Source organism: Takifugu rubripes, chromosome 1 (genome assembly GCF_901000725.2).
Source record: "Takifugu rubripes chromosome 1, fTakRub1.2, whole genome shotgun sequence".
NCBI lineage: Eukaryota > Metazoa > Chordata > Actinopteri > Tetraodontiformes > Tetraodontidae > Takifugu > Takifugu rubripes.
In genome coordinates, this window is record NC_042285.1 from 10,613,089 (window position 1) to 10,640,991 (window position 27,903).

Genomic DNA, 27,903 nt, shown 5'->3' on the forward strand with positions numbered 1-27,903 from the left:
GTGCACTTATACAACATAGTGAAGCCACCATTCAAACACACTTCATGATGCTGCGCCCATTATCTCCATTACATCTCCATGTCCTGCACAAGATAGTGAATAATAATTTCTACTGGACTGATGAAAGAAATCGGAATGCATCTATTGCTGTTATTGTCAATGTCAATGACATAAGCAATTTTTATCTTGACCATGGAGTGACTGCTCTGATAATCCTGACTGACAGAGGTTCAGCAATAAATGATACACTAGTAATGAATATAATTGTCACTGCATGTGACAAAATGGAATAATTAATGTCTTGATGGTCACTTTAATTAGCCCTGTGGTGGGGAAGACTGATTTGTGAACATAAATTCCTACCAAAAAAAGAGAGATAATGATATCTATCAATCCTATTTAATAAGCCTACAGATTCAGACCTAGCACCAATTATCTTTCCTATAAATTGTAAAATGTGGCTTGAAATTAAGAGATGAAGCAGGCATCAGAATAAACATGTGGCATATTTGTGATTTCATGCCTGTCATTTGTTAAGAGCTTTCAAATCACAAATCAAAGCCTCTTAATGAGCCTTAAAATGCTCTATATTTATCTAGTTCATTAAACTCATTACAGCCCCCGGAATTCAGTTATACATGATGTATTTTTCCTGAGATGAGAGCAGCTCTGAACTTGGCTGTCCCTTCTTTTGGCTCAACACAAATAGAACTTGGGGCAGACATTTTTGTGTAAAATCTGGAAAATGTGTATCAAATGTTGAAAAAATACTTATTTTATGGATAAAAGATAAACACAAAGTACCGGTAGTCAATGTCATGCAGGATTTTCTTTCTTTCTTCCATTATAAAAAAGTAAAATTACATTAAATGTTGTTTGGAATTTGATGATTATGGATACTGTGAGACACGAGCGTCACATTTTAATAATGAGATGAGTGATGATGATTGTGACAGTGCAAATGTACAGAGACTTTAACTACATCTATAAAAAAGGTTAACCTGTGCATCTCATACTTACATGCTGCTGCCTGTCAGTTAGAATCTTCCAAAGGCGAGGGAACAGCTGAACCCAGGTTCTCTCAGCAAGCGGCGTGGAGATATGACAAAGCTGGACCAGGGCATTTAGAAGCGCCCCCGTCTAACCCAGAACACAAAGAAATGTCAGCTGCTGATTTAGTACCATTCCAGCAGTGGTCTTGGCGTTCATGATATTAGGGAACAAGTTCAATTCTGATTTATAGTTAAATTTCATGTCATTTCCCCAACAGGAAATGTCAGGTAATTTAATTAATTGTCAGAAAAAATGCCTTTAATGCAACATTCCTTTTATGCACGCGAGGCTTTACTCTCAGCTTAATGAATACGTGCTGGATTCATTTGTAACTTTACCTTGACCTCTCGTAGTGAGTCCAGAAACTTGTCATGACGGTTTGTCAGCATGTGCAGTTGATTGCCAGCATCTCTCTCAGCCTGCTCCTTACTTTTGGGGATAGCAGTCTGATCACCTGGCGCCAACTCTATGTCTATCTCCACCTCCTGTTGCACACACGAAACAATAACTCATCTTTCAGAAAAGCTTCATCATACATATAGTTCTCATAATGGACGAAAGTTGTTTTGAAGCAGTACTTTAGAAAGTTAACCATTATCAGGTGTGGAATGTGTGACGAATTAAAGCAGACACTTCCGTAAAATGCCAAAGGAAGAAGCAGTTCAATCTTTTCTCAGAACTGTTGCATCGCTCTGATTCAATAAATATGTTTATTTATGGATCGAGCCAAGTCTTTAGTGTGTGCGTATCAGAGTGTGTCACCTCTTCCTTGGTCTCATTGCTCTCTCTCTCTCGAGGCTCCTGTTTGATGTGTGTTGCCATGGCGAAGGCAGCACGGTCATGGCTGTCAGCCAGGTTGATGACGTTGGTAATAGAAGGCAGCATAGATCCCTGGCAGCTGGTGCTAATGACGGTGTGTCGCTCACACACTGCCAGCAACAGCTTAGGAGTGATGACAACACAAAGACTATTAACAGCAAATGGTGGGACTTCTCATTGTGCATTAATCTCTTAGTGTGCTCTAACATCTGAAATGATTAATCTTGTTTTATGGCTGTCCTATATCTAAAGACCCAGTAGTCAACTCACCTCAATGCACTGCTTGATCCAGAAGTGGTTTCCCATGGCCTCCCAGTTCTGAGAGCAGGAGACATACAGAAGCCTCTCATAAACTTTCCGTTTCATGGAGGCATCAAACACCTCAAAGAACTTTGCTCTGATGTGTGGCTGAGAACAGCGAAGGCCTGAGAGGAAGGCTGGCTCCAATTTGGATGTGATGTCGCTTCCTGAAAGGCTCTCATCTCTACAAGATGAAAAACTACTTTCAATGTCAAGACATGTGCCCACAGAAATATAACGAATCATTTATTTTCACTTTCACAACCCATTCGCAGATTAACCTGTCTCAACGCAATAGTCAAGAAACATTCATCTCATTACGCTTGTGTCTTTAAGGAAATTTATGTGGAGCCATTGTTGTTGCATTGGTCATTGCTGGAACACTTCAGATATCTGGTGGTTCTTTGCAGTTACTGATGTTGTTAGAAGAGGTAGAATGACTAAAACTGTACAACAGAAATTCTTGGGCAAAAGTATGTTTACTTCCCACAGAGGGAAGAAGGAAATAAAGTGAGAGAGATGTCATTGCAACTACAACTAGGCCGTCATCACATTGTTGGACCTAGTGGCTTTGGCTGATTAAATATGTGTGTGTGTAAGACTGAAGATAAAGAGGGCTGTGGTTTGATGAATAGCCGGCACAGAGAGAGTCTGCCCTCTGGGCTTCCACCTGCTGTGTGTCCTGACACTGTTGTACCCCTGAAAAAGACCCTGGCAAATGATCTCTCTATCACTGCTTTCTGTCCTCTTTTGCACATATTATCCTAACATTTTAAAATACCAACAGTCCAACTAGACTAGTTGTCTTCATCCTTTCAACGAGCTTCCGCTTATCCCCTCCCTCTTATTTACTCCCCCATTCTTATGATCCTCATAGCAAAAAGAATGGCACCTTGGTAACTCTGAGAACCTCAAAAGCCTGTTCTCATTTTTCTTTCAATGACCCACACCATTCTTTTCCTTCACCTAAAAGCCCCGACCTTCATCCCACCATGTAAGATGAATGCAAGTGTGGCATGGTGTTGGTGGCACGGGTATTTGCCCACGTGATGAATGACAGTAATTACCTGTAGACGTAATTAACGAGCTCCAAGAATTGGGCGTTTAGCTCAAGTTCATCTGGAAAACGTTTCTCTATATAGGTCATCATCTTTACCAGCAAAATGGACTTCTCACGTAGGTTAGGGGTCTGGAAGGTGGAAATGTTTAGCAATGAAATAAAAAAACTGAAATTAATTGATAGAAACATTTTAAGAAAATAAAAAGTAAAATGGTTCATTCTGATTGTGAGTCAATTATCTGCTTGGGTTCTAAAATTACAAATTACATAATACATAGTACAAAATTGATTCAGCTCTTTGAATAAAGCCTTATCTTTTGTGTAACATGCTGTTTGTGTCTCTATGCATATAATATAGAACTTTGAACACTTTCTATATGAAGTATGGCTATACCTGGTTGGCAGCCATTGGAGAGTTGTTTTTCACCCACTCTTCTACTATTTTCACAACAGCTCGGAGGATTTTAGGGTCGGGTGATTTCTCGATCAGTGAGGTGAGGATGACCTGGATGAAGTTCTTCCTCATCTCCATGCTCATGACAGACAAGCGTGTCTTCACCAGGTCCAGACTCAACATTATCAATTCACTTGTCACTGAAAACAGATAGAAATTGTCAGTAGAAGCAAAAAGCTAAATAAAAACAAAAATGAAACATGATAATGACTTCAATTAGCACTTTTTAGCATTCATTTGCAAATAGGTTTCTTTTAAAATATTTACTGGTGAACAATTAAATTAACACTAATGATTGTTATGGTTATTTTGCTCTATATTTTCCTATAAAGAATTAAACACCCATCTTAAGGTCACACTGCCAATTATCAGTCATTAAAAAAAAAAATACACTTCCATTCATGGATGCAATTTCAGTTAAATTTATAGCAGACTAATGAGACGTGTGCAATCTTTAGAGGCCAAGTCTTCCCCACAGTATGTATATAAGTGTGCCTAGTGGACGGGAAACTGTCTGCAATTTCCAGTATAGTCATTAGGTGACCACTTAAAGCACTGATAGCATCTTATTGCCATTAAGTCCCAGCTGAGAGATAGCAACAGGATTATGCATTGCCTGCTTTCTGTAAACCCGGTGCAGCTGTGCTCAGACAAAAAAAAGAAGGTGGCAATTTGAGGATTTTTCACCATCATGACAAAGTTCAACAAAATGCCAGTGCTATTTAACCATTTCCTTTACCTAGTAGAGTGAAAGCATGCTGTGAGACACCAACAGAATAAAAATGACACTTATTGGACTTGACTACGAGATGAGTGTGTCCTATTGAGCGTTCTGGTGGTGTCTTTGTGTTCGGTGTTTCTTCACATTCAAGCAAGTACCTGTGCTGGTTTCTGTGACTCCTGGGTTGGCCTGTTGGGGACTGAGATGTTCTCGCACCATTTTCTGAAGTGAACGCATGAATACTGAGATAAGGCGGTCAATGTAGCTGGCATTGTGACTGCACGCTGATTTCAGGATCATCAGTGTTCCTGGAAGACAAATAAATTTAACATAACACCAAAAAATCAAACAAATATTAAGAGTTGAGTGATAAGTGACAGACAAGTTTACAAGTGGAAAGAGTTTTTTGCCATTCACAAAGCAAGACAGACATTTAAATAGACCCAGACAAAATGTCCAGAGAGCCATAACAATAAAAGTAGGTACAAGAAAATTTCTGTCCCCACTCACTGATTCGAAGCCCAATGCTAAAATGTCACCTGTCCCCACATCAATAACTCCCTAACAGGATAACTCAAATGGCATTAACAGTAAGACAAAGGCCCCCAAGTGCTATGAGATATTTTATATAAAAGTCTCCTTGGACCTAATCTTTAGTAAATGCAGAAAAACTGACATCTGCTCAAGTAACAAAGGTGTTCATAAACCGAGGGCGATCAAAGCATCTATGAAAAACATTCCCAAACCACTGAGCTGTTAACCCAAGCTGATAGGCCTGAGAATGGCTTAAGTAAATGTGGTTTGGGGAGGAACAAAGAGGCAGAAATAGACACAAAGGAGTAACACAAATGATAATTGAAGATATTACCAAAAAGCTGAGTGGTGTTGGTGTTGCTGGTGGCTTTTTCATAGTTAGTCAGCCCCTCATAGATGACCTTGCCCACGGCAGCATAAAGACACTCCAGTTCTTCATATTTTGATGCCACTGTTGATGTGCCTAGAAAGAAAAACTGCTTTCAATACACTGCAAGATGAGCAATTAAAAAAGAATATTTAGTGATCTCAGAGGAATTTTATTCCTTGGACAAATGAGATATGTCAGGGTTTGTTTTTTTTATATAGCTGATCAGTTTCACTACAATTTAAAACATTAAGCACCAATTACTTACTAGGCTCAGTTGGGAAGTTGCTCATGAGGCGAGAGAGGAGCGAATGGACAGCACGCAGGACTTTGGTGTTGCCACAGGTCATGCATGCAGCAATGCCCCGTTGGAGGGGTTTAAAATGAGCCAGGATAGCCGGGGATGGCAGCATAGTCAGGAGGAAACACAAAATGTCAAGTCCAGTGCAGATGTTAGAGATGTTGGCCTGAGCTTGCTGCTCCTGTGAATGGAGAGAAGGGAGCAATAAAGCCATCAGTAGAGTAAAATAGATTATGTGCACTTACAGTCAGTATTTGGTGCTGGATATTCAGAATTCCATTTTTTAATGAATATCCAAACTCAAACTTTCAAAACATAAAAATACAATCTAATCATGATCAAGACAGACATAAATAAAAGGTCACCAACAGATGCATAAATCATTCTCTTTGTAGTATAAACAATGCAGAAAACACCACTTGACCGATTGTTCTTTGTACTCTGATCACTGCTAATCTAAAGATCAATGGCCAACACTGCGCTTCTAAATCTGTCTGAATTACAATCAAGGTTTGCAATGACATCAGGCCAGAGGATAATCTGGGACACATCCATAACTTTAATCTTTGTTAATGAACAAGGTGACTCTTGCGATAAGGCTCCTGGTAGATATTAGAGTAGTATTGATTTGGCACTGTATGAGCAGGAAAAGACCTCACCACTGTAGCAATATAGGAAAGCCATGCCAATGTATGCATCTGGGTGCATGTCCCTTGCACTTAAGCCACAGCCCTCAATCTTAATCACTGCCATAGCAGTAGCATGGGGGATGAAATGTAATCTGTTTAAGGGCATTGTTCATTAGTCTGATTAGGATGGCTGGTCAGGTAGAGCTTTGTCCTGGGGGACTCACGTCTGTGTTTGTGCATCAGCATCAGAACCACAAAAAGCTTTTTTTTTTGTCAGAATATTCCCAAGAGATTCATGGGAGCTACCGTAATTAGGTCCGTATGTGTGCGCGCAGTGGTAGGCGAATGGAAAAGCAGAGTTATCCCCAATGGGGGAAAAAATAAATACCTGACAATTGTCATAACTTGGTGATAACACTCCCCAGGTATACATGAAATTCCAATAACAAATTATCGCCTCAATCCGACCGCAACTGGACAACAGAAATGTGTGTAAACACATGAGACCGCCTTAATCCCATTTCAAATACACAAGGCATGTGCACATGCTCCACAAGCACTGTGCTGGCATATGACCCCTGAACAAAAATATTCAGGAAAGCAGGCGTTAGAATACGCTGTTCCTGTCTGCTTCACAGAATCAGCATGACTACGAGGGAGAGCCTGCATCTTATCTGCACAATATGCAGTGCGTACATTACGTATGAGAAGTACAAAGACGTACAATTAATCATTCTGCTGTTTAAAATGTTGACTCCAGTTCTTATGTGACATAATATGTCAACCAGATAGGGGGCAGTATTGGCCGCCCAAAAATGTGCATATCGTCACCTAGTGTTTTAGGCAAGGACACATTTCCGTCAGTTATCCGACTTTCTCGATTGCGTGTAAGCTAGGATAAAGAACGAACAATGTGCAATTCTGAGCATAGCCCTATTAAAATGTGCATGTAAATGTACTAACTGTATTATTGGAAGAGAGGCAACAATTAAAAGTTGAGAAAGAGAAGACAAACAACAAGAAGCTCAAAAAAAGTGGGGACAGGATGAAATGTTGACAACGTGGTAGACAACCCTATTAAAATGCTAGTGAAATCCTGTAAATTTTGCCACCTTCAATGTGACCAATAAGGTGGACGTGTGGAAAAACGAACTGCAGACTTTTAGGGGAAAATTATTTTGAGAAAGTAAAAAAAAATATGGTTGCATGGGAGTTACACATTCTTAATTGCATCTTGAAGCAAATCCACCTGTCTGCAGAGTACTAAAGCATCTGAGGGATCTCATTGTTGAAAGGTATCAGTCAGAAGAAGGGTATAAAAGAGTTTCCAAGGCCTTAGGATAGACCTTTGAACAGAGGGAAGACAGGTGGAGAAAATGTGACACAATAGTGCAAGGGTCGGCAACCCAAAATGTTGGAAGAGCCATATTGGACCAAAAAAACAAAACAAGAAACAAATCTGTCTGGAGCTGCAAAAAATTAAAGCCTTATATAGGGCTTATAATAAAGGCAAAACATGCTGTACGTGTCTATATTAGCTGTATTAGCCTACTTTCCAAATGATAATTAGGCTACAAATACATAATGAGCATTCATGATGAAATGTTTATTTTCCCTGCAGCACATCCTGGAGAGAATGACGCACCACGTGGCCACTCTGCTGTACGATGGAGCTTTAAGTTTAACTTCCATTATAATGAGATGTTGAAATTAAATATTTATTATACACATTTATACAGCATTGGAAAACCTTAAGAATGTTTGTCACGTTTTTGCTCCTACAGAAATTATATTAAAACAATTTCCATTTTCATATTTTTGAAAAAGCTCCAGGGAGCCACTAGGGCGGCGCCAAAGAGCCGAATGCGGCTCCAGAGCCATGGGTTGCCGACCCCTGCAATAGTGAAATTAGCAAGAACTGGATGTCCCGCTGAAACTGATGAAAAGCCAAGAAGAAAACAGGTCAAGAAGGATTCCAAGAGGCCTAAAGTGCATTAAAGCAGCTGCAGGAATTTCTGGAACATAATGGCTGTGAACTTCCAAGTGAAAACAATCTTCCATGTGTGCGGAGCTACAGGGAATGGATGGATGCATATTTTGGTGATGAAAATCATCCAACCTGGACAAATTCTGCATTAACATATATGTGGACTGAAGATTTGGCACAAACCCTCCAGGCTTCCGTTAGACAGATAAAGCCAAAGAGGACTTACACCTATCGGGACGACATCGACCCAAAGCTTCCATCCAAATCAACAAGTCTGGCTCCACCAGAAAAAAGATTAAAGTTTTGAAGGGGCCCAGCCGGAACCCAGACCTGAATCAAAGTGAACATCTGTGAGATGATCCGAAGCAATGCTCTGGCAATCTGACAGAGTTGGAGCAGTGCTGGGGAGACTTAAACCAAAAAAGGCAGGGTGCTGTAATAAAATCAAAATGTGCTTCAATAAAATAGAAATGTAATGGTCTAGTTTTTTATGCAACATGTCTATTTGAAGGTTTCCTTCTGAAAGATTTCAGTTTGGTTTTGAAATGGAATCTTTCAGATCATGGGTGAAAAAGTAGAAAAACAGATAAATACAGGAGAGATATTATGATGAAGAGCAGTAGGGGGTTGCACCAAAATGACCCAGAGGACTTTTATAATCTCACCACTTCAATTATTTTTCATTACGGTTAGCCAGCACCTTATTTCATATATGACTGATAAAGCCAGCAGTGCAGTCGCTGATATGGAGCCTAATCACAGACAGGGACACTTATCAGGTGAAGGAAAACAAATGGCAGTCTTGTATCCAATTCTCTTTGTAATCCATCATTTGAAATGTACATGCGCACTTATATTCTAAACTATTCAAGCATTTTTTTAACAATTCTATTGGCAATTTCAAAATTTAGAATGGCCAAATCGCAACAAAGCCTTGAGCACAGCTCTATATCAAAAGGAAAAAAGTTTAAAACAACTGATTGAGAACAAATTCAGCCATACCACTGTCATAAGAAGCTTGTCAAACCACTGTAGCTTGAGCTCGGTGCGGGGCCACATTTCAGGCCTGAGGGCAGATTTCATCAGGCTAACACAGCGACGTGACAGCAACTCCCCTGGAGAGCCAGCCACGTTGGTGGCATCATTAACCTAAATGAATGGGAGAATGTTTTGGTGTTATTGACAGTAATGTACCTTCACCAAATTTATTTCTGCACCAAACAGATTTAGTCACAAAAGGAAGAAATAATGACACCAGATGCAAAACAATGACTTTAGAATAAATTAAAAATGAATATGTCCTTCATTTAATATGGCTTCAGTCAGAGATGACTGGTCATTAAATGAGAATGAAAATGCCTGAAATATAAGATTTCCTGTGGTCTTACAGATACGGGAATGTGATAAATGAGTGTGTCCTACCTTCACTACCAACAGGGTTAGGATAGTTTTGCCCCTAGAACAGTCTCCCACCGTGCTACCATGTGCATACATGGGACAGAAATGTGCACAATTGTGAAAAATTACCTGACATGCAATCCTGATGAGGAAGTTGACCACGGTGTCTGTATGTTGTTTTTCCACAGGCTTTGAGAGCATGGTTTCTGTGCCTGGCATGGACTGGCCACGCCCAAACACCTAGAACCACAAACCTTTATTATCAACAGGTTTATTTTGTTTGCTGAACCGAATAAACACTTTTGAAAGGAAGAAAGTTCTCAAATTTATTACACTGGACTCATGGCCATGAGACTGAAAAATAAAAGAAAAATACGACGGCTAAACCTCGCAGAGCGGATCAAGCTCACCGTGGAAGCCGGTCCAGTTGCTGTGCGGAACCTCTTGACATCTTGTCCAGCAGCACCACTTTCAAGGGACAAGCCCCTTTTTACACCACTGGTGCCTTCACCTCCAGGTCCGACTTCACTCTCAGACTCAGGCTGCCCGACCAAGACAGGAGAGGAGGACAGATTAAAGCTAAGTTTACATGACCAGCTGAGGTTCATGAATGTTACATTTGTGTGTCAGCCCATGGACGCACCAGCTGGTCTTTGATCCTCTGTAACTCCCACTTGATGACCACCTCAGCCAGGTCCACAGCCAGTTTCCTCTGTTCTATGGTTACGCTGGGGGTGAAGCCCAGACGCTGCATTGCACTGATCATATGCTGCACCAAGTGGTGACGAACGGGATAGTACACCTGAAAGAGTGCAGTTTAATATTACTTAACAAGATTAATGAAGTACACCAAGTCAAGCATTGAGTGCCCAGTTAACAAGATTACAAAAGTTATCTCCCAAGCTTTTCATATCAAAAAGTCTTGGGGGTAACAAGGGTACAAAGACTTACATGTACCGGTACTTTAATAGCCAAGAAATGGGGTGAAATTACTGGAGTTTCTGGAGTGAATTTCAGTTCAATCAAGTTAATTATCATTTCAGGTACTTTTAATGTTTTTGAATTGCATGATCTCGGGGGAGTAGCTGTAGTTCTCAGATGCTTTTGTAGATATTATACCTCAGTTACAACATAAAATGAGCACTTTAATCTATTAAGATTTACCCTCAATGTGCCCCAGATCGATGTAGAACTTTAAAATGCAAAATTACACAATAATTTAAATTTAAAAAAACAGATACTGGTGCTATCAATGTTGACAAAAAAGAACAATTGATTTCTACTGCAATGTTTGTTTTTTGGCTATACTGTCACATTGGTACATGTCAAGTTAAATATGGATGCTCAATCACCAAGTCAGAAGTAACAAACTTTGAATTTAAATTCTATGTAATCTCAAGGACATGATGACACACACTTAGCCCTGAGTTTTCACGCTCTCAAGCATTACACTCAAGAGTCACTTAGCTTCATCACCAATTGGGCCTTGCAGGCAGACAAAAAGAGCAGAAGATGAGATGTCTATCTGATGCCTGGTGCCAGTGTCGAAGAATATTAAAGATTCTCATTTTTAGAGTAATTATAATTGATAGAGCACGACATCACAGTCCCTTAATGACAGAGTGGCTAAACCCTGTCCATCACATGTGCACACGGACAAACACACACAATCTCTCCATTTCTTTATGAAACATGCACAGTCTCTCAACTGTCTGTCATTTTCTATTCCCCAGTGTAATTATGCTGATGTGATTACATTAGATTACTCATCTGGCCCAGTGAGAGCAGCCTGTCAGAGAGACAGATAGATGAGCTGGGGAAAAGACTCGGTCTTTTGGTGAGGAAGAAAACCTCTGAAGGAGTTTGATGACAGTCATGTCTCAAGTTTAGGGAGCAAGGTTAACATAAAAGCAAATAAAACTTGTTAGGGTCCAAATTTGAATTCTGACAAGGAAATGCTGACTGAAGTACACAAACAAGAGTGAGACAGCAGCTAGCTGTTGGTTTCGCTTTGATGGATGTACGCAGTCAAAATGTAGTTTACTATTACTCTAAAACTATGAACTAGGTCACAGTAGATAATCCAACTTTTAATGATAATGTTTCCTTCCTATTAAGGTTAGTTAAAATGCATCATATAAATCAAGACACTCAGATAATTAGCAAAAATAACATCTCCACTGTTTTCCCCATGCGGGGGTCCTTCATTAGTAGATGAGACATTAGGCAGAGAGTTTTCAGCAGAAACAAATGGCTATGTGTATACACCCAGTGGCAGTATAAAATAACTTAAAGCAACAATTATTTGCTTAACAGGGCATATATACATGTTGTGTTCCATCTGCTGTGCCAGGCCAGAGCCATACTAGAAATGGCTAAATTCATTAGCAGTTATTCAGTTTAAATTTCAGCAATGACCGTTCAATTCCATTTATGTCTCTCTTTTTTCTCCTTACCCTGAAGTGCTGCACAATGAGATGAAGTATGTGCACCAGTTGTGGAACAGTGTGTCCCTCCTCCACAATGATTTTACGAGTCCAGTGGGTTAACATCTGGTGCCCGTCTTCCATGCGGGCAGGCACAGCTGGAGTCAAGATGGCCATGGCCTGCCGTACAATGGCCCTGGCTTCCATTGTATGGGCCTTGAGCAGGCTGTGGAAGACCTGTGGAAATGAAATCATACATAGATCAGAGGAATCCCATTTAATTTTGTAACTTTTTGATACTGAACAAGTCTGTCACTACAACACAACTTTTATTTTTTGCAATTTGTTTTTGCTTGTTCTGCACTTCCTCACCTGAAGAACAATCTTCTTGTGAATGGCAAACTTTGCAATGATGTGGGCCAGAAGTAAGTGGCCACTATATTTACATGCAGGATCTACACAGGCTTTAGGCAGCAGGCACGGCCAGGCGAACGTCATCAGTCGCCGCAGCTTGCTGTTGCGGGACTTGTTGTTGTCGTGAATGTGGTGGGGGGCATGCTCTACCAGTAGTGTGGAGAACTGAAGCAGGCAGATTCGAAGTGAGTCCAGTAGATCAGCCTGCTTCTCAGGATCTAACACCTTGCAGATGGATGGAAGAAATCAGACATTCAGGGTAGGATGCTTTTCAATGCACAAGTTCAAACTGTATTTGCAGCATTGTTAATCAATAAAAGAAACTTTTTTTCTCTCATGACACATGTTGAAAATATTATACATAAAACAAAGGGCTGACATTATCACTAGACGTGATGTCTTTTACCTTGACTTGTCTGACTTTTAGTAGATCATTTGTTGTAACCACAATTAAGACAGAACTTTATTTTAAAATACTTATTACAAATAGCCCAAACTGTCATTTACTAATTTTACCTTCAGATAGAAGGTAAAGGAAAAGAAATTACACTTATATGACCTGCAAGGCAATTTTAGACATACTAAATCTCAAAAATATCCATCATCCAATGAATTCCCTGAAGAGCACATAGAAAGAGGTGAGCGAGAAAATGAGTTTCAACCAGACTGTGGAGAAACCATTACAAGCCATTAGGACTGGTGTTAGACAGTGATGAGATCTGCCACAGTACAAACAAACAGGCTGACCTTTAACATGGCCTCAGCCTGACATTTACACCAGGAATTAGAGTCTGATCTGATGAATGAAAAGTGATGTGAAAGAGGGATCAGAGGGATGGTGGGAGGGAGAGAAAAACAAAGACAGATGGAAGACAGAAAATAAAGGAAGAAAGCTGGAGCTGCCAATTACTGTAACAATGGAGTGTTAAGCAGAAATGGGAGATGACAACTCAGATTGAATGGAAAGAAGCCGATGATGATAGAATATGTAGATGGTTGGCCTGATATGATGATATGAGAGCAGAAGTGGCGGGAAACGCGTTCACAAAGATAGTTCAAAGAATGAAGTTGCTCAGTGATGAGAAACAGAAAAATAGGCAGTTTAGAGTGAAGCTGTTTAGGAGGATGTCTGGAAGTATATGTCTACCTTGGTAATGAAGACACTGGTGATGCTGTCAGGATTGTCTCCTTCTGGGTTGGGTGGTCCAAGCAGCTGCTCACCTTCACCCTTTTCAAAGCTGTGCAGGAAAGCTGGGTTGAGGATGTGTTGCAGCACCTTTGAAAAAGGACAAACATAAGTTAAAGCAAATATTACAGTTTCCCCATACATTCATTTATTTGTGGCGAGCTGCCCAAATGGATTTTTCCTCATTTTGTTTACAAAACACAAAATCATGTGCCATATGTGAACAAAATATTTTGTGTTCTTTTTACATGGTCGCCCTTCATCCTTAAACCCATTATAATTGGACTGTGTGTGAATGTACCTTGTCATTACAACTCCGGGGTGGCACGTAGTAACTTTGATTAACACATACGGTTTAACTCATCACATTATATTCACCTGCCTCTCTATTGATGCATCTCAAGCATATGCATAATTTTACAACAGTACATGTACTGAAACGATAGCGTCCCTTGAACTAATGCTTAGCTTGACAGACATGTAACTCTGAGCTACAGCCCAGATCATATTTTGTATAGGTTTTAATCACTTTGAATTTAAATTGTCCCTTTAATAATCATTTGTGTATACATGTGCGTAATGGACCATTGCGGCATGGCAAATCAACCACAAAAGAACAGATAATTAGGGAGGTTAATTACGGGTTTGTCCAAAAATGTAACATTTTACTTAAAAAAAAAAAAAATGTGCCAGCTGAATAAGTGGCTTCTCAACTTTTAAAGACATCAATACTTAATATAATTAAATTCTGAAGCAGTCCAAAAAAGACTTTCATTTAATGATTATTTTAAATCCTTTTGTTATTGTGTCTGAATGACTGCTCGTGCAAGCAAAACAAAAAGACAATTAGTGGTAATCCGAGTGGGTAATAATGATGTAATAATCTTAAGGAAGAGTGGTTCAATGATTCTGGCTTTATTTTTCTTTCTGTAGTGTTTACTTTGTCATTTGTAAAGCTAAATTTAATTGCTGCATAAAGTTAAAAAAAAAGAAGGAACAAAGTGTGGAACAGATGCACTGAGCTTTATAAATTTCATTCAGTGAAAACATCACTAAAGACTTTTTATAAGAACTGTTAAAATCAGTGGAGTAGCAAGAGGTTCATCTGCACCATCATAAATTAACTGATGCTGTTCCACACCCTCTCTCCACCAGACAGGCTCCCTTTTGTGCCTGAAGTCACCTACTCCCTCAGCCATCTATGATACAATACCAGAATGTCCACATGTGTGTAAACTAATTCATGGACATGGCATCAATATTCTATTAACACTCACAACTAAATTGTACATCCTGCTGTTTCATTTCAACAGCTCATACATGAACCAAAGGGGAGCAATTAAAGGGAAATGGCAATATGGGTTGGAACTGGTTGCAGTACTGAGTAAATTACCTCAGCACTGCATGAAATGTACACAAATATAAAAGGAGAGTATCCAATTAGTTATTTTCTTCACTAAAAATAAGCAACAAAAGCAGGCATGAGTGAACAACAATGACAAACAAATGTGTGCAGATGGATTCAGGTTTCTGCCAGAAACTGTTCAACAGCTGGGAAAAAAAATAGATGTGAGAATACATGAGAGAATTCTTACAAGAAAGAAGGCTTCATTAAAAGCAGCTTGAATGATTTTAAGGATTACAGCAGCAGGTCAGGTGAAGAGGACAAAATCATTGATCTATGAGCCTCTGGGGGTCTAGAACCAGACAAAATGACCTTCCTGTCTCTGTCAAAGGGGTTCAGCTATAGTGAGCGTACATCACCCCAAAAAGCCACACAGATCAGGTCTCACGTGAGCACAAACAACAAACAAACTGAGGAGACCCTCAAAAAATGTTGCAGCACAAATTCATTTAGAAAAAAATCCAAGATTTTAATAATTTCTTCCAAAAAGGTCCCAATATATCTTAACGTACCTTAGCTTTCAGTTCATCATTGAAGTGGGGGTCATTGAATTCCACAAAGCGAAAGAATAATGCCCTTTTCTGAGAAATAGAGTACTTCTTGGGTATCTCCTCCTCCATATACTCCTTCAGAAAGGTCATGTTGCACAAAAAGCGACCCGTAAAAGCCCGCACAAGCTGGAAGAGCAACTCTATCTCGGAGTAATTGCACCTAATGGGAAGACAATCATTCAATAACAAAAAACCAAGAAAATTCACCAACAAGAAAAACGTAACTTTAAATATGGATAAACTTGTATCCATTACAGTGCGATACAAGTATGGTCCATTTTGATTCTGTAATTAAATACATTTTTTTTTCCTTTCATCTAGTAGTCTCAAGTGAAGTACATACTTGCAATAACTAAGCAGGCAGTAGGAGAGCAGCTTGGGCTCCTTCCAGTAGGTGGCAGCCATGTTGTCCTTTCGATGTCGCTCCTGAAAAGCCTCACTGACCCAGACCCGCCGCAGTTGGCTGACTAGCGAGTGTTGCCCTGCAAGCCACCCCTCATCATTCTTTACAATAATGCTGATAATCTGTACAGAAGGAATAGCAAAGAGATGTACTGTGAATTAAGTATTAGAATAAAGCATTAAAATATAACTCATAGATTACAAATGACGCGTACTTTTATAGCCTGAAACTGTAGGTCCAGTCTTGCTGTGGCGGTGGAGGGGGATCCAGGACGAACAGTTGGTGCAGAACCAGCAGGAACAAGCAGGGGGACGAAGCGGTTGGGATTAGAAGCCAACACATCTCTTAGTGGTTTGGCATCTTTGTGTTTGAGAAAACTCTGCAAATGGATACATACAAATAAGCAGAGTTGAACATACATTTTATAGCATCTTATTTAATTGCTGTGTGAATAGGGACATTTAAACCTGTGAAAGAAAAATGCAGAGCCAGTTTTTTTACCATGAACATGCGGCTCCATTGAGGGTCATTTAGTGTAGCCTCCATCATGAACAGCTCCACCGTCTGAGATGGGTGGCGTGTGAGGAACTTGATTAGCGGCTCTCTGAATGGACTTCCAGCCTGACATGAAGAATAGGTGCAGTGTCGAGTGTAGGTGAAAATATGAGGGTTCTGCACTATTCTAACTGAGCAAAATTGGAGCAATTACTTGGCTATGCTTGCATCTGCTAACAGATGTACATATTGACTTCAGTATAAATGTCCCCCTGCCGCATCTCGACATTCATCATAGTATTATGATACACAGACATACATAATTAACTAAAAAAAATAGATACATTTGCATTCATTAACACTGGTAAAACATGAGATGACATACACCCAAACCTTTTTAGTCGAACATTGTTTGGGAATAATCTGCCAAAAGATTACAATGTTTCCATTTCTAATATATTTTAAACTACTCGTATCATAATAAGGGAAAGTTACTAAACAGTTGGCTTTAGAGGGCAGGTGTATCCTACCTCTATGAGCATAGCCCTCTCTGTCTTCATGACCACCTCTAGCAGAGGTTTAACCAGAGTCTGAGGTGCAGCTGGGATCAAGTGGAAAAGGTTAATGATGGCAGAGCAGATTTTCATCTCCTAAAAAGAAAGTCACAGACAAAAGTAGAGGGGAAAAAAATTAAACAAATCAATGAAATTCTTGGACACATAGAAAAGCTAGACATGGACATAAATTCTGACAATCTTGACACACTGCCACTGTGGAAAGACAAGGATGAGTTTTGGTTAAAAGCTTGAGTAAAATCTGCACCCATTGGACATTGTAGAGTTTTCAGCAAATTTTCATGAACCTTGGATTATTGATCTGCTAGTGAAACAAACAGGAAATGGGCATAAAAGAACATCACTAAAATGGTTAATGTGTGAGATTAGAGCAAGTCTGAAATGACAGTAACATTTCTGAAGATGGCCACAGACACACACAAAAATATAGGGTTAACTCCACCACCACAACACTGGTTCAATTCATCCGTACATTTGTTCAAGGGGAAAATACTGACAGAATCACCAACAGAGGACGCAACACCATGTCACATCTCACCTCAACGCCTTCCAACGCAGGCTGTGCCAGAATGGAAGACAATGATCAAAGTCAACAGAATAGTGCATTTCAGTGGCTGTGCTGTTACTTCCATGTTTCATTCGAAAGGTGAACCGATACTAAACGGTCAGGACACAATGAATGGGAGGAACGCTGCAACCTTTAGCAATGAGTTGGGCACAATTAATCTCAAAAGTAGCTGGATAGCAGGATAGGGTTATATTGAAATGTTAATGGCACAACAGTGTCTCTGAAGCAACTTTCCCTCTCCATATACTACAGCTCAGATTCTCTTCTCTTCTGGAGCTTTTCCGATCTAGATATCCTTTGACACCTGTCTGAGTGAGGCTATGTCTCTTTTCTTACAGTTTCTGTCTATATCAGGCTTAGCTAATTGACCTCATGGACCTAGCTGTATTGTTAGTGCCACCCTTGCTGTCAACACACATAAAGACCATGAGCTGGAGGGAGAAATAGACAAAGAGCCAATTTGCATCTAATTAAACATACCATTTTGAGATGCAGCAGATGGACTGATATAAGGAAAATGGCACATTATTTCTCAGACAGAGAGGGGGCCAGCGATGCCCCCCTTTTCTCTCTCACCTTTTCTTTGCCCTTACAAGGTTATCTGTCGGGAAGATAATGAGACGCAGCACTGGGCCCCCCACCTGCCTAGTGCCTAATTAATCATTGATTGTAAAGTGGCCACTCAGAACTCATCTGGGAGGAGTCCACATTGAGGCAGGGTTGAACACATGTGACTAAAACCATTGCTCTGTGTCCTTTATGGTCTTCAACCAGAGACATTTACTACACACCACAAAGTAGCCAGTTTAAGAATGATGATAATGATAACAAAAAGATATCTGAATAATATGAATGGCTAGGGTTCTATACATGTTAAGCTGTTCACGCTTAGGTGTCTGAATAATTTATACTTACACTTCCATCACTGCGCTGGCCCCCTTTGTGTGTTATTACAACAACCTCCATCCACTTCCGCAAGTGTTGCTGTGAAAAAATTATTACAACGAGAGTCAAAGAAAGACCCATATTTATCAAGGCAATTTCAGCATAATGATATAATTGAAAACTTTTGTTGCCATGGTAAAGCATATTTTGAAAAAGATGTGGAGAAAGAACCTTGCTTACCATCATTTGATCACAGAACTTGTCATTGAAAGAATTGGGGAAAAGGCGTGTCACAGAGGTCAAGCGGTTCACCACGTTGAGGGTCAGGCTACGGTAGTCACCGAGCATCATCAGTAGAGGGCGCATGTGAGTGTGAATTTGGTCGACTTCAATAGTGGCACCTTCCAGAAACTGACAAATAGAAATATTTTTAATTGTCAAAACAGCATAAGTTTCCAATGACAATCATGTAAAAAAAAAAAAAAAAAAGCTAAATGCAAGTAGCAAATATTTCAGCAGCATCTTCCACTTTTCATGCAGTAATCGGGGTCGATGCATGGAAGATTGCACGGCTTCTTGCTATTGAATGACAAGGAAGGGAAGAGACGAGCACTTGAGACAAATTTAAAGTTAGCTGGGGCTGTGAATTAGTCAAGCCACATCACATCCTAAAAAAAATGTATCAGATACTTTTAGCAATCATATGTCAGCCAATTAAAAAACTAAAAGTGGCATCATGTATGACATCTTTAACACACCATGAATTAATTTAAATTATTTATGACAGAAGAAAGATTACAACACCCTATTCTGGGCTATAATTTCTGTGTTTAAAAGTAATATAATGATCTAAGAAGACATCTGCTTGTTTTCGTCAGTTTTTAGAGCCCATGAAATGACCACTGCCCTCCATTTCCAATATTGGACTAAACCTGCTCCAATAAGGGCAAGACTAGTCATAAACAAGCATACCAACAACAAACACTGATGACGCACACGAGCACTATCACAGAGTCAGGTGGGAATGATGCATGGCAGGCACATTCATTTTGTTCTCAGTGCTGAGAACAAACACTCCATCCTGTATCGATCGAGCCATGGCATTGCTCATTAGTGCTAGCAGGCCAGAGTTGAAAGAATGGGGAGAGCAGAGAAAAGCGAGGCAAAATAATATCACAGGATCAGGTAAAGGGATGATAATGGTAAAAACAGGAAATGAAGAACACAGAAATGAAAGGAAAATCAAACAATGGGTTATAGGACAGATGGAGGGAGGGGTAATGTTTAGATAAACAGAGGCAGAGATGTTTAAGAGTGTGGTAAAGTAGGACGAGGTCCACGGGAAGATAGGTGGATTTAGAAGTGGATCAAAGAGCAGGTTAACAAAAGAGTTTCAGGACAGCTAACAACATAACCGATGGAGATAAAACAACACTAATGGGGAAAGGAACCTAGAAAAAATGTGTGCCTAAAAAAATCCCATTTACACATGTTGCTTTTAAAATAATGGTAGTAAAACAACAAATTCTGAGGTTTGAGGTCTCTTATCCTTCTATTCTCTCCTTCTGGGCTGTTGTGGTGAAAGGTTGTCCCCTGTGGTAATTTAGGACTATTCAGTAACACAGTATGTGGTATTATTGCGCCATCATTTCTTCATAAGTGTATGTCCCAGCCTCGTCGCTGTGGGATGCATATGGCATTCCCAGATAGCTGAAGCTATGCAGAATGTGTCCTAAAGCAATATAGAGCATCCCTAGACACTTCAATTACCACAGATGCTGACTTAAATATATTATCCTCAACCTACACCTACCAGCACAGTTGGCATTGTTACCACCTATAGGGGAGAGGATGTTATACAAAGATGTTGTTCAGTAACTCCTAACTACTAATATAGTGTTCTCAATATCATGATCATGCCTCCAGTTATTGTAATGGCACAGACTGTAACCCGATTTTCAAAAGTCCCACTTGCGGGGCATCTTTTCTTTAAAACAATGGAAGTAATTAAAGGAATCTTGAAATACATTCAGAAGCAAGCTAGGACCCAAGAGACTGATGCCAAGATAAAAATTCAATAAAAACAGTGCTGGCAGGAACTGGGACAGCTAAAAGAGACTCATGTGCTTGAACAGGAAGTAAAAACCAGACCTGGCTTCTGTGTTACTGTAGGTTTCCATAATTAGCAGTGAGCTTGGAAATATATTCGCCCATAAATGTCAGATAACATGTACAGGGGAGGGGAAATAATGCTGCACCAACCTTCCTCATGCATGCCTCGCCAGCTTCCTGCAGCTCATTGTTGGTAGAATTGAGGGCTTTAAACAGAGCGGCAATTATCTTCTCTCTCGATTGTGGCAGGTAGTTACAGGCTGCCAGTGCATCTAAACAGGGAAAAAAAAATTCACCACATGTACAGAGATTAATCATTCAAGAAATTAAACAAATTGAGAGTATTTTCAAGGGGGAAAAAAATATAAAACTTATTTCAGAAAGACAAACAAACAATGTTGTACCTTTACAAATGATCAAATTAAGTTTTTAAATTTCATGGACAACAACTTTCCAACTTCATTTTAAAAACTCAAGCAAGGATTAAAAATTAGTTTGAATAGAATCTACTCACTAAGAGCTGCAATGCGGAGAGGAACAAGGGAGGGGAGGCTCTTGTAACAAGGCAGTTTCATTAAAGCAGCATCCTCTGCTTCACAAAGGTTCAATAACTGAAAAAGACAGAGGCGATGAACACAGAAGTGGCAGAAAAACATGAACATTTAACAAGATGTGAATGCCAGAAATGCTGTACCTCTGTGTAAAAGACTTTGTGCTCCATGACATTGAGATCCATTGTAAAAAGGCGAGGTTGCAAGGTGGTGCAGAAGGTGTTACCCTCCATCAGGCCAATCTGGGCATTAGCAGGCTGGTGGCGGAGCAGGTGTTTCTTAGGGGGGACCATATCTTGCAGGACCTAAATAAAATGAAGACACCTAGTATTTAACATGAACGTAGTTGTGTAACGATTGGATACATTCAAAGCAGAAAAGAGAGGGCAAAAAAGTCTAGCATTCTGTCCGAGGTTTACCTCTTTATGTGGTTCCATGATGACGGTAACACTCTTGCCGGTGACATGCGCCAACACCTGGAGCGAGTGCATGGCCTGCTTTCTGACAGTGGAGTTAGGAGAAGTGACCTCTCGGACCAGGTCATGTGTTACCATGTGGAACGACTTGTCCTGAGCCGCCAACAGCTCCTCAGTCTTTTCTTCATCCTTTAAAGGAGTGGCACAGCGCACCAGCAGCTGCTCTAGAGTGGTCTTTGCCATTGCTACTGCACCGTTGGACACCTTTTTATTTTTTATTATAAAAAAAAAAAAGTTAATTTGTAATGAGAAACAGCATTGTGATATAGGATTAAATCTCTTCAGTCATTAACGTGTCATTTTCCTCACACCTCTCCAGTGAGGTCCATCATGACAAAGAGCAGGGCCTTAAGGAAGGTGAGCTGGTTCTGTAACACCCATATCAGAGGAAGTCTTTCCATAAGGAACTTGATGGACACCACACCACCGAGTTTGGCATACCAGGCCTGCTCATAGCAGCAGGCGCACAGACGCTCCACAATGTAGGAGAACAGAGGCAGTTGGCACGCCTGTGGACAGAGCAGACACATTTTGTCACACACAATCAATTTGTCAGAAGGTTTTGCAAAATTCGTGAGGTGTCTTTGCAGGGGACGTACCCGCTCTTTGGAGCCGAGAATGATGCTGGCGACGTCGAAGATGACCGCCAGGGCCACTTCACCAATCTTACAAAGCTCCTTTTCTTCGTAGGCCATGCAGATAGCTATGGCATCAATCAGGACGAGTGGATCCATCCCCTTGGAACCATTCTCCTCACTGTGGAACATGGCTGTGCTAGGCTGACTGCCTGGCTGGTAGGAAGGTAGCAGGAATGGACCTGAGACCAGGGAAGATGAAAACAGTGCATCAGATTTTGTGCATCAAGAGTACAATTGTAACAACGTTACAGTACACACAATTATATTACTTATTTAAATATATTCTTTATAGGATATTTTAAAAAACAAAAGAAAGGCCATAATTGGAAAATGATTTATATCTTTGGGCATCTGGGAATAAATATACATGTCAGGGCAAAAGAGGACACTAATATTAGCTGTTGAGAGTACTCGGAGCATCCGTGTCTCACCGCACTGCTGAGCCACAGCGACCATGGTATAATGGCGAATGAGACTGGCTACGAAGGGCAGCGCACTGGGCCTCAGGTCCTTTATCACAGCAGACATGAATGCCCCAGTCAGGGCCTGTTCAAAAGTTTTTCGGGCAGGTGTGTCTTGTGCTTTGTAGCGGTGAGAGATGATGACATTGGGGATCCACTTCTCAGAGAAACTAATGGAGAAGAAAGCCACATCATAAATCAAATGATTAAATATAAGTAAGGACATCACAAGGCTCTTTAATAATGTTGATATGGCATGGGCTCTTCAGCAGGAAAAGTTTCATTAAATGATTTGTGTCAAGCCAAGCCTCAGTGTATAAAATAAATATGTTTGCAACTCCTAATCCCGTACCTGCAATTTTCTTAAATTGTCCTTTCTAGCCTCGACTCTCTACCCTTTTATTCCGTGCACTTCTCTCCCCTTTGTTTGTTTCTTCATTATTTACTCCAGCTGAAGGCAACTGACTGATGTGATTGAGCAGCCGTTTTCTTCAAACCTGAGCTTGTGCTTTAAAATGCCATGCGCCAGGGGCATACCTGATGAATTGCCTCATTCCATTATTGCCATTCTAAAAATGACTGGAGGACAGAGTGGGAGTAAATGAAAGAGTGTGATGTATGCAAGGGATGTGACAGGTGAATAAAAGGGTAGACATGGGTGGTAAGAAATGCCAGATCAACTGGCCTTCCAGACTGCCAGTCACTGCAGCATTTTCTGATTTGTTCCATGTACCTTCTGTCTTTTTAAACTGGAAGGCGTATTAAGGACTTGAGGCAGTTTGAAGAAAATGAAGAGAGACAGAGAGAGAAAAGGGGACAATGGCTTTGAAGGGAAAGGGGACATCACAAATCGAGACATCTGACAAGTGGAGGCAGCCCCTTGATTACAACTGACACACTTCATTATCCCTGCAGAAATGTGCTCAAATTCATGTGTATTACCCTGTCATGGCAGGAGAGCATACAGGGCACGGCGCAACGCAGACGGACAGAGGAAAGTCAATTAGCCCCTGCCCAGGGATCAATGATGGTAATGTGACTAAGCCACCTGACATCAACTCAACCCCACCCCTGTTTGTCTGTTCTTGTATGTGTCTCCACCCCTGCAACAAAGTCTGCCAGAGGGTGGGGGCTGCAGGTGTGTAATTACCAAGACCCACTGTTGAGATGGGATTGATGAGGTGGCATATGGTGGGAGGAGTGCTGAAGATGATGGGAGCAAAAGCAGGGCATGTCAGTGGTTAGTGGTGGAGGTAATGGAGGGATGGATTATTATTGATCAAACTGGGAGGCTGAGGGCAGGGTCAGATCAAGGACAATCTGTATCAAGTGCAGGTTAAACAGGATGAGGAGTGATGGGGGAACAGGCTGCGCATGGCCGTAAGCCACGGCAGCAATTTCAATGATCGGACTGATGCAGGTATAACAACTGCAACTCAAACGTTACCTTTAACTGGTAACGGAGCGATGAGAAACACACGTGCTATACGTACAGCAATTTCACAGCAAAACTGGGACAGAAAATAATAACAATGGTAATTTACTTACTTTGGATGGGACAGAAGCTGATAGAGTGTATGTTTGTTGTCTTCCAGACTGGTCATTGCCACCAGGAAACACTTAATGACCTCCCAGGCTTGCCGTCTGTAGTAGGGCTCTGTGTTAGCACTCTTCAGACAATCAAGAGCCGTCTCTATTGCCTGCAAAGTAACAAGTTATGCAAATCATACTTCAACACTTCCACCATTTCATTATCGGGATGGACAAAGTTGCAGCATTTCTAAATTATGAATATTGGATTTAGATTTTGATATGGGGAATAAAAGGTGATGCAATTCACTTGCGGAAAGGGAGGAAAGGCACCAGCTGGCAGAGCTGATTCCACATTATAGTCTGACAACATACAACAGCCAGCCACGGAGAGGGAAGAAACCGAGCTAATTAATGCCACTCAGAACAGAAGAGAGATGAAAAGAATGTGAGAACAGAGAGGATGATAGGAAAGCAGAATTCAATTGCAGGCTAGTTAGTGTATCGGGATTCCAGGACCAAGACTCTGACAAGTATGCAATTACAAAAGATAAAAGAAACAGAGGAAATGTGAACATGTGCAGCACAAATCCCATGAGAATATTTATGCAAGCTGGATTATCTTGAAGCCTTGCTATTCAGATCTCGGATCAATGTCATTTGATCTTTACAGCGCAATTATAATGGGTCCAATACTCAAACAGCTCTAGCAAGAGGCTGCTGTTGCTCCTTAAACCTCTAGATGTGGGTATGAAGCGTGTGTATGTGCCGTATGCACCCGTGATGCACACATACAGAGATAGCTATGAAGTAGTCATTAGTGAGAGTAAATAATGCTGTTATGGTTGCCCCGCACTAGATTGATGAATGCGGACTAGGGATGAGGAGGAGAAAGTGGAGATGAATTTAATTATCTAGAGGACACATACACACTTCCTCACCAACATCTTTCACACACACAACCCCTGACAAAGATATATTGTTCCCTATAAAACAAAATAAGGCAAACAAAGCTCTTTCGTGTGTAATCTTTCTTTGGCAAAGCCAAAACAATGACAGAAAAGGGAATGTCAAATTCAGGGAAATCATCCAAAAACCTCCCAGCTCAGGCGTTCTGTACACATCTTAAATAAAAACACGACAGAAGCACTAACAGTAATTTGAATGTGCTACTACCTTCTCCATAGGCAGCTGTACTGATGCCTTGCAGTCAGTGAATTCAGACTTTATGCTTGGTCCCTGGACCTCCGTCACTACGTAATGTAACCTCTGAGACTCCTTCAGCATCTTTCTGTTGCTACCACCAAACTTCCCTAAAACCCGATAGGCCACATGTGAGATGCTCTCAGCAGGGTTACGTAGAGTTCGCCACAGGGCCTGCATTCAAGAGAGAGGAAGAGAAGAAGGACACACTTAAAGAAAAAAGATAAGTTTTGAGGCAATTTATCTTAACATCTTTAAAATATTCCAAAAAAGCAAACTTTAACATACTAAAATGCAATATACCCTACAACACAGCTATCACACATGCGATAAATGTGTGAGGATACAGTCCGCATTTCATTTCAACTGAGTAATAATTCAATCATAACTAAATACATCGGTTCAGATCAGCTGCTCTGTATGGATGCATGGTTGAAATTGCTCATGTTACCGTCATATCCACCTTAGGCCACTAGAGTCACTTGTGCTAAAATGTAATACTAACATTATTTCATCATTCAAATGTATTTGAATAATCTATACATACAAAAGGTTCACCTGATATGAGAAAACTTAATTTTAAAATCCAAATAAAGAGAATAGCCTACCTGCATGAGTTCTGCCCTGACAGGCTGAATGTGGTCATAGAGGAAGTCAGGCTGGAGGTTGTCCACACACAGCTCCAGGGTACGAAGACCCTGGCTGACCAAGGTCTGAGAGCCATTGAGGGCACTCACCAATGGATCCATAAGCATAGGTAAGTAAGGCAACAAAGAACTGAGACGCACTGGCACGGTGAGACACAACTCTACAAAGAGATCCTTCATATGCTGCTTGTGAAGGCCACTTTGCAACATGTTCAGACCTATGCAAAGAAAATGAGAAATTTGTCAAATTACGTCTTTCAGAATATTTCTGAAAAAAGCTGCAGTGCTGTGTGCAGTTTTACCCTGCAGTAGATTAGGCAGAAGAGGAAGAAACTCCTGGTACAATAAGTCATGGCTACCTCCCCCAATGGAGCGGAAAAGAGCCCGGAGAAGCAGGAAGTAGTTGTAGGGTTCCTTGGCTGACTGTGCTAGCTCCATTGAACTGTTTACTATTTTGTGAAGGTGAGGCTGGGGGAACAAGCATAGATACACGTGCATTAAAACAGAACAGAGCATAAATAAATAGGAAATACAATAAGATTTACCTTGAGCATTTGTTCATTTTCAGCGGCAAACAGTGACACTGAGCCAAAGACCAGTTTGAAAAGCTTGAGGTAAAGATTAGAAAGCTCAACATTGGAGCCCATCTCCGGGAGTCTCTCAAGAAGGTATTCCACAAGAATGGTGGCAAACAGAGCAGACGTTGACAGGTTGGCAAGGAAAGAATTTGCCACAATCTGAAAAATAACACCGAATTTAGCACAAGGTTAGATTGATATCAATAGCATATATTCTTCCATTTAGTCGACAAACACATACCTGCAGGGCATAATTTTTGGAGATCCTCTCAACCATGTATGGTACAGTTGTCTGGAAAATCTCCTTGAATGTAAGTGGGTTCATCATTGTGAAGACCCCAGCAAAGTGCTCCAGAACTTCTTTCTCCTCCTTCATGCGTACAGTCTGGCAGTTAGCCACCCTGATGTACGTCTGCTGATTATTTGCAACTTGTACCTGTTCAATAAAAACACAACCTCTTAGCTATTATAGTGGCTGGTGATAGGTATATTACAGAGATTTATATCCTTCATTTCATCCTACAAACTTTTAAACTGGGCTGAGGATTTACCTGATAGATGTCCAAGGCCTGCATGGCATACTTAACCAGCTTAATGTAGATTTGTGTCTCCTTTGGCTGAAGCTGTTTGTTGGGGATGAATTGAGCCTCTGAATAAAGCAAATAATAAACAGTTAGATAATTCACACAGGCAAGAGGAGGAGAAGCATGTGGGGAAAACATTTAATGTGTAATCAAACAGTAGTTTGGCACGAGGAGTGCCTTCTCACCTCCAAGAGCTTTACAAGAGGTGATGCCCCAAGTAATCGTCTTCACCCCGCAGACCAGAGTTTTGACTAAGCTTCGACAGTCTGACACTTGGAAAGTCTGTTTGTCTTCCTTCTCACCAGATCGGTCAAAGGGCGTTGCTGGCTGCGGAGTTGCTGTTGGAACAGGGGTAGGAGGTGCAGGAGGTGGAATGGCAGGGGTGGTGGATGGCGTAGGTGTAGCTGGTACACCGGGTAATGCTCCTGGATCAACTACCCCCATCTCTGACTGAGGTTTGCACTTCTTGAATATGGAAATAAGCTGGTATCGTGCAATGGTGTGAAACTTGAGCACAAATACCTAATAAAGAAAAGAAAAAGGCAAAGTCGAATCAACATATTTCCATTAATGTGGACAAGGCATCTCTTTT

At 40.7% G+C, this 27,903-nt stretch overlaps 1 protein-coding gene across 3 annotated transcripts in view; it reads right to left on the reverse strand.

The window, feature by feature from the left end:
- The window catches only part of trrap (transformation/transcription domain-associated protein), a 57,995-nt gene that overhangs the window by 24,561 nt on the left and 5,531 nt on the right, over positions 1 to 27,903 (reverse strand). For 2 of the 3 annotated variants that reach the window (XM_011604540.2, XM_011604545.2), the window contains exons 15-53: positions 27,497 to 27,833; positions 27,279 to 27,376; positions 26,969 to 27,163; positions 26,695 to 26,886; positions 26,452 to 26,617; positions 26,111 to 26,367; positions 25,476 to 25,676; positions 24,318 to 24,469; positions 22,740 to 22,939; positions 22,270 to 22,487; positions 21,982 to 22,179; positions 21,614 to 21,874; positions 21,338 to 21,499; positions 21,158 to 21,254; positions 20,794 to 20,915; positions 18,772 to 18,942; positions 18,562 to 18,630; positions 17,617 to 17,637; positions 17,034 to 17,153; positions 16,510 to 16,629; positions 16,223 to 16,387; positions 15,949 to 16,130; positions 15,567 to 15,765; positions 13,611 to 13,739; positions 12,422 to 12,688; positions 12,080 to 12,286; positions 10,267 to 10,425; positions 10,034 to 10,165; positions 9,753 to 9,863; positions 9,228 to 9,374; positions 5,577 to 5,790; positions 5,276 to 5,404; positions 4,566 to 4,715; positions 3,627 to 3,826; positions 3,240 to 3,361; positions 2,143 to 2,356; positions 1,816 to 1,995; positions 1,392 to 1,538; positions 1,021 to 1,140 (exon numbers count right to left, since the gene is read on the reverse strand). In XM_011604540.2, coding sequence (XP_011602842.1) covers positions 1,021 to 1,140; positions 1,392 to 1,538; positions 1,816 to 1,995; positions 2,143 to 2,356; positions 3,240 to 3,361; positions 3,627 to 3,826; positions 4,566 to 4,715; positions 5,276 to 5,404; positions 5,577 to 5,790; positions 9,228 to 9,374; positions 9,753 to 9,863; positions 10,034 to 10,165; positions 10,267 to 10,425; positions 12,080 to 12,286; positions 12,422 to 12,688; positions 13,611 to 13,739; positions 15,567 to 15,765; positions 15,949 to 16,130; positions 16,223 to 16,387; positions 16,510 to 16,629; positions 17,034 to 17,153; positions 17,617 to 17,637; positions 18,562 to 18,630; positions 18,772 to 18,942; positions 20,794 to 20,915; positions 21,158 to 21,254; positions 21,338 to 21,499; positions 21,614 to 21,874; positions 21,982 to 22,179; positions 22,270 to 22,487; positions 22,740 to 22,939; positions 24,318 to 24,469; positions 25,476 to 25,676; positions 26,111 to 26,367; positions 26,452 to 26,617; positions 26,695 to 26,886; positions 26,969 to 27,163; positions 27,279 to 27,376; positions 27,497 to 27,833 — 6,531 coding nt within the window. The remainder of the gene's footprint in view (positions 1 to 1,020; positions 1,141 to 1,391; positions 1,539 to 1,815; positions 1,996 to 2,142; positions 2,357 to 3,239; positions 3,362 to 3,626; positions 3,827 to 4,565; positions 4,716 to 5,275; positions 5,405 to 5,576; positions 5,791 to 9,227; positions 9,375 to 9,752; positions 9,864 to 10,033; positions 10,166 to 10,266; positions 10,426 to 12,079; positions 12,287 to 12,421; positions 12,689 to 13,610; positions 13,740 to 15,566; positions 15,766 to 15,948; positions 16,131 to 16,222; positions 16,388 to 16,509; positions 16,630 to 17,033; positions 17,154 to 17,616; positions 17,638 to 18,561; positions 18,631 to 18,771; positions 18,943 to 20,793; positions 20,916 to 21,157; positions 21,255 to 21,337; positions 21,500 to 21,613; positions 21,875 to 21,981; positions 22,180 to 22,269; positions 22,488 to 22,739; positions 22,940 to 24,317; positions 24,470 to 25,475; positions 25,677 to 26,110; positions 26,368 to 26,451; positions 26,618 to 26,694; positions 26,887 to 26,968; positions 27,164 to 27,278; positions 27,377 to 27,496; positions 27,834 to 27,903) is intronic. The other variant, XM_003961496.3, reaches the window with a different exon arrangement.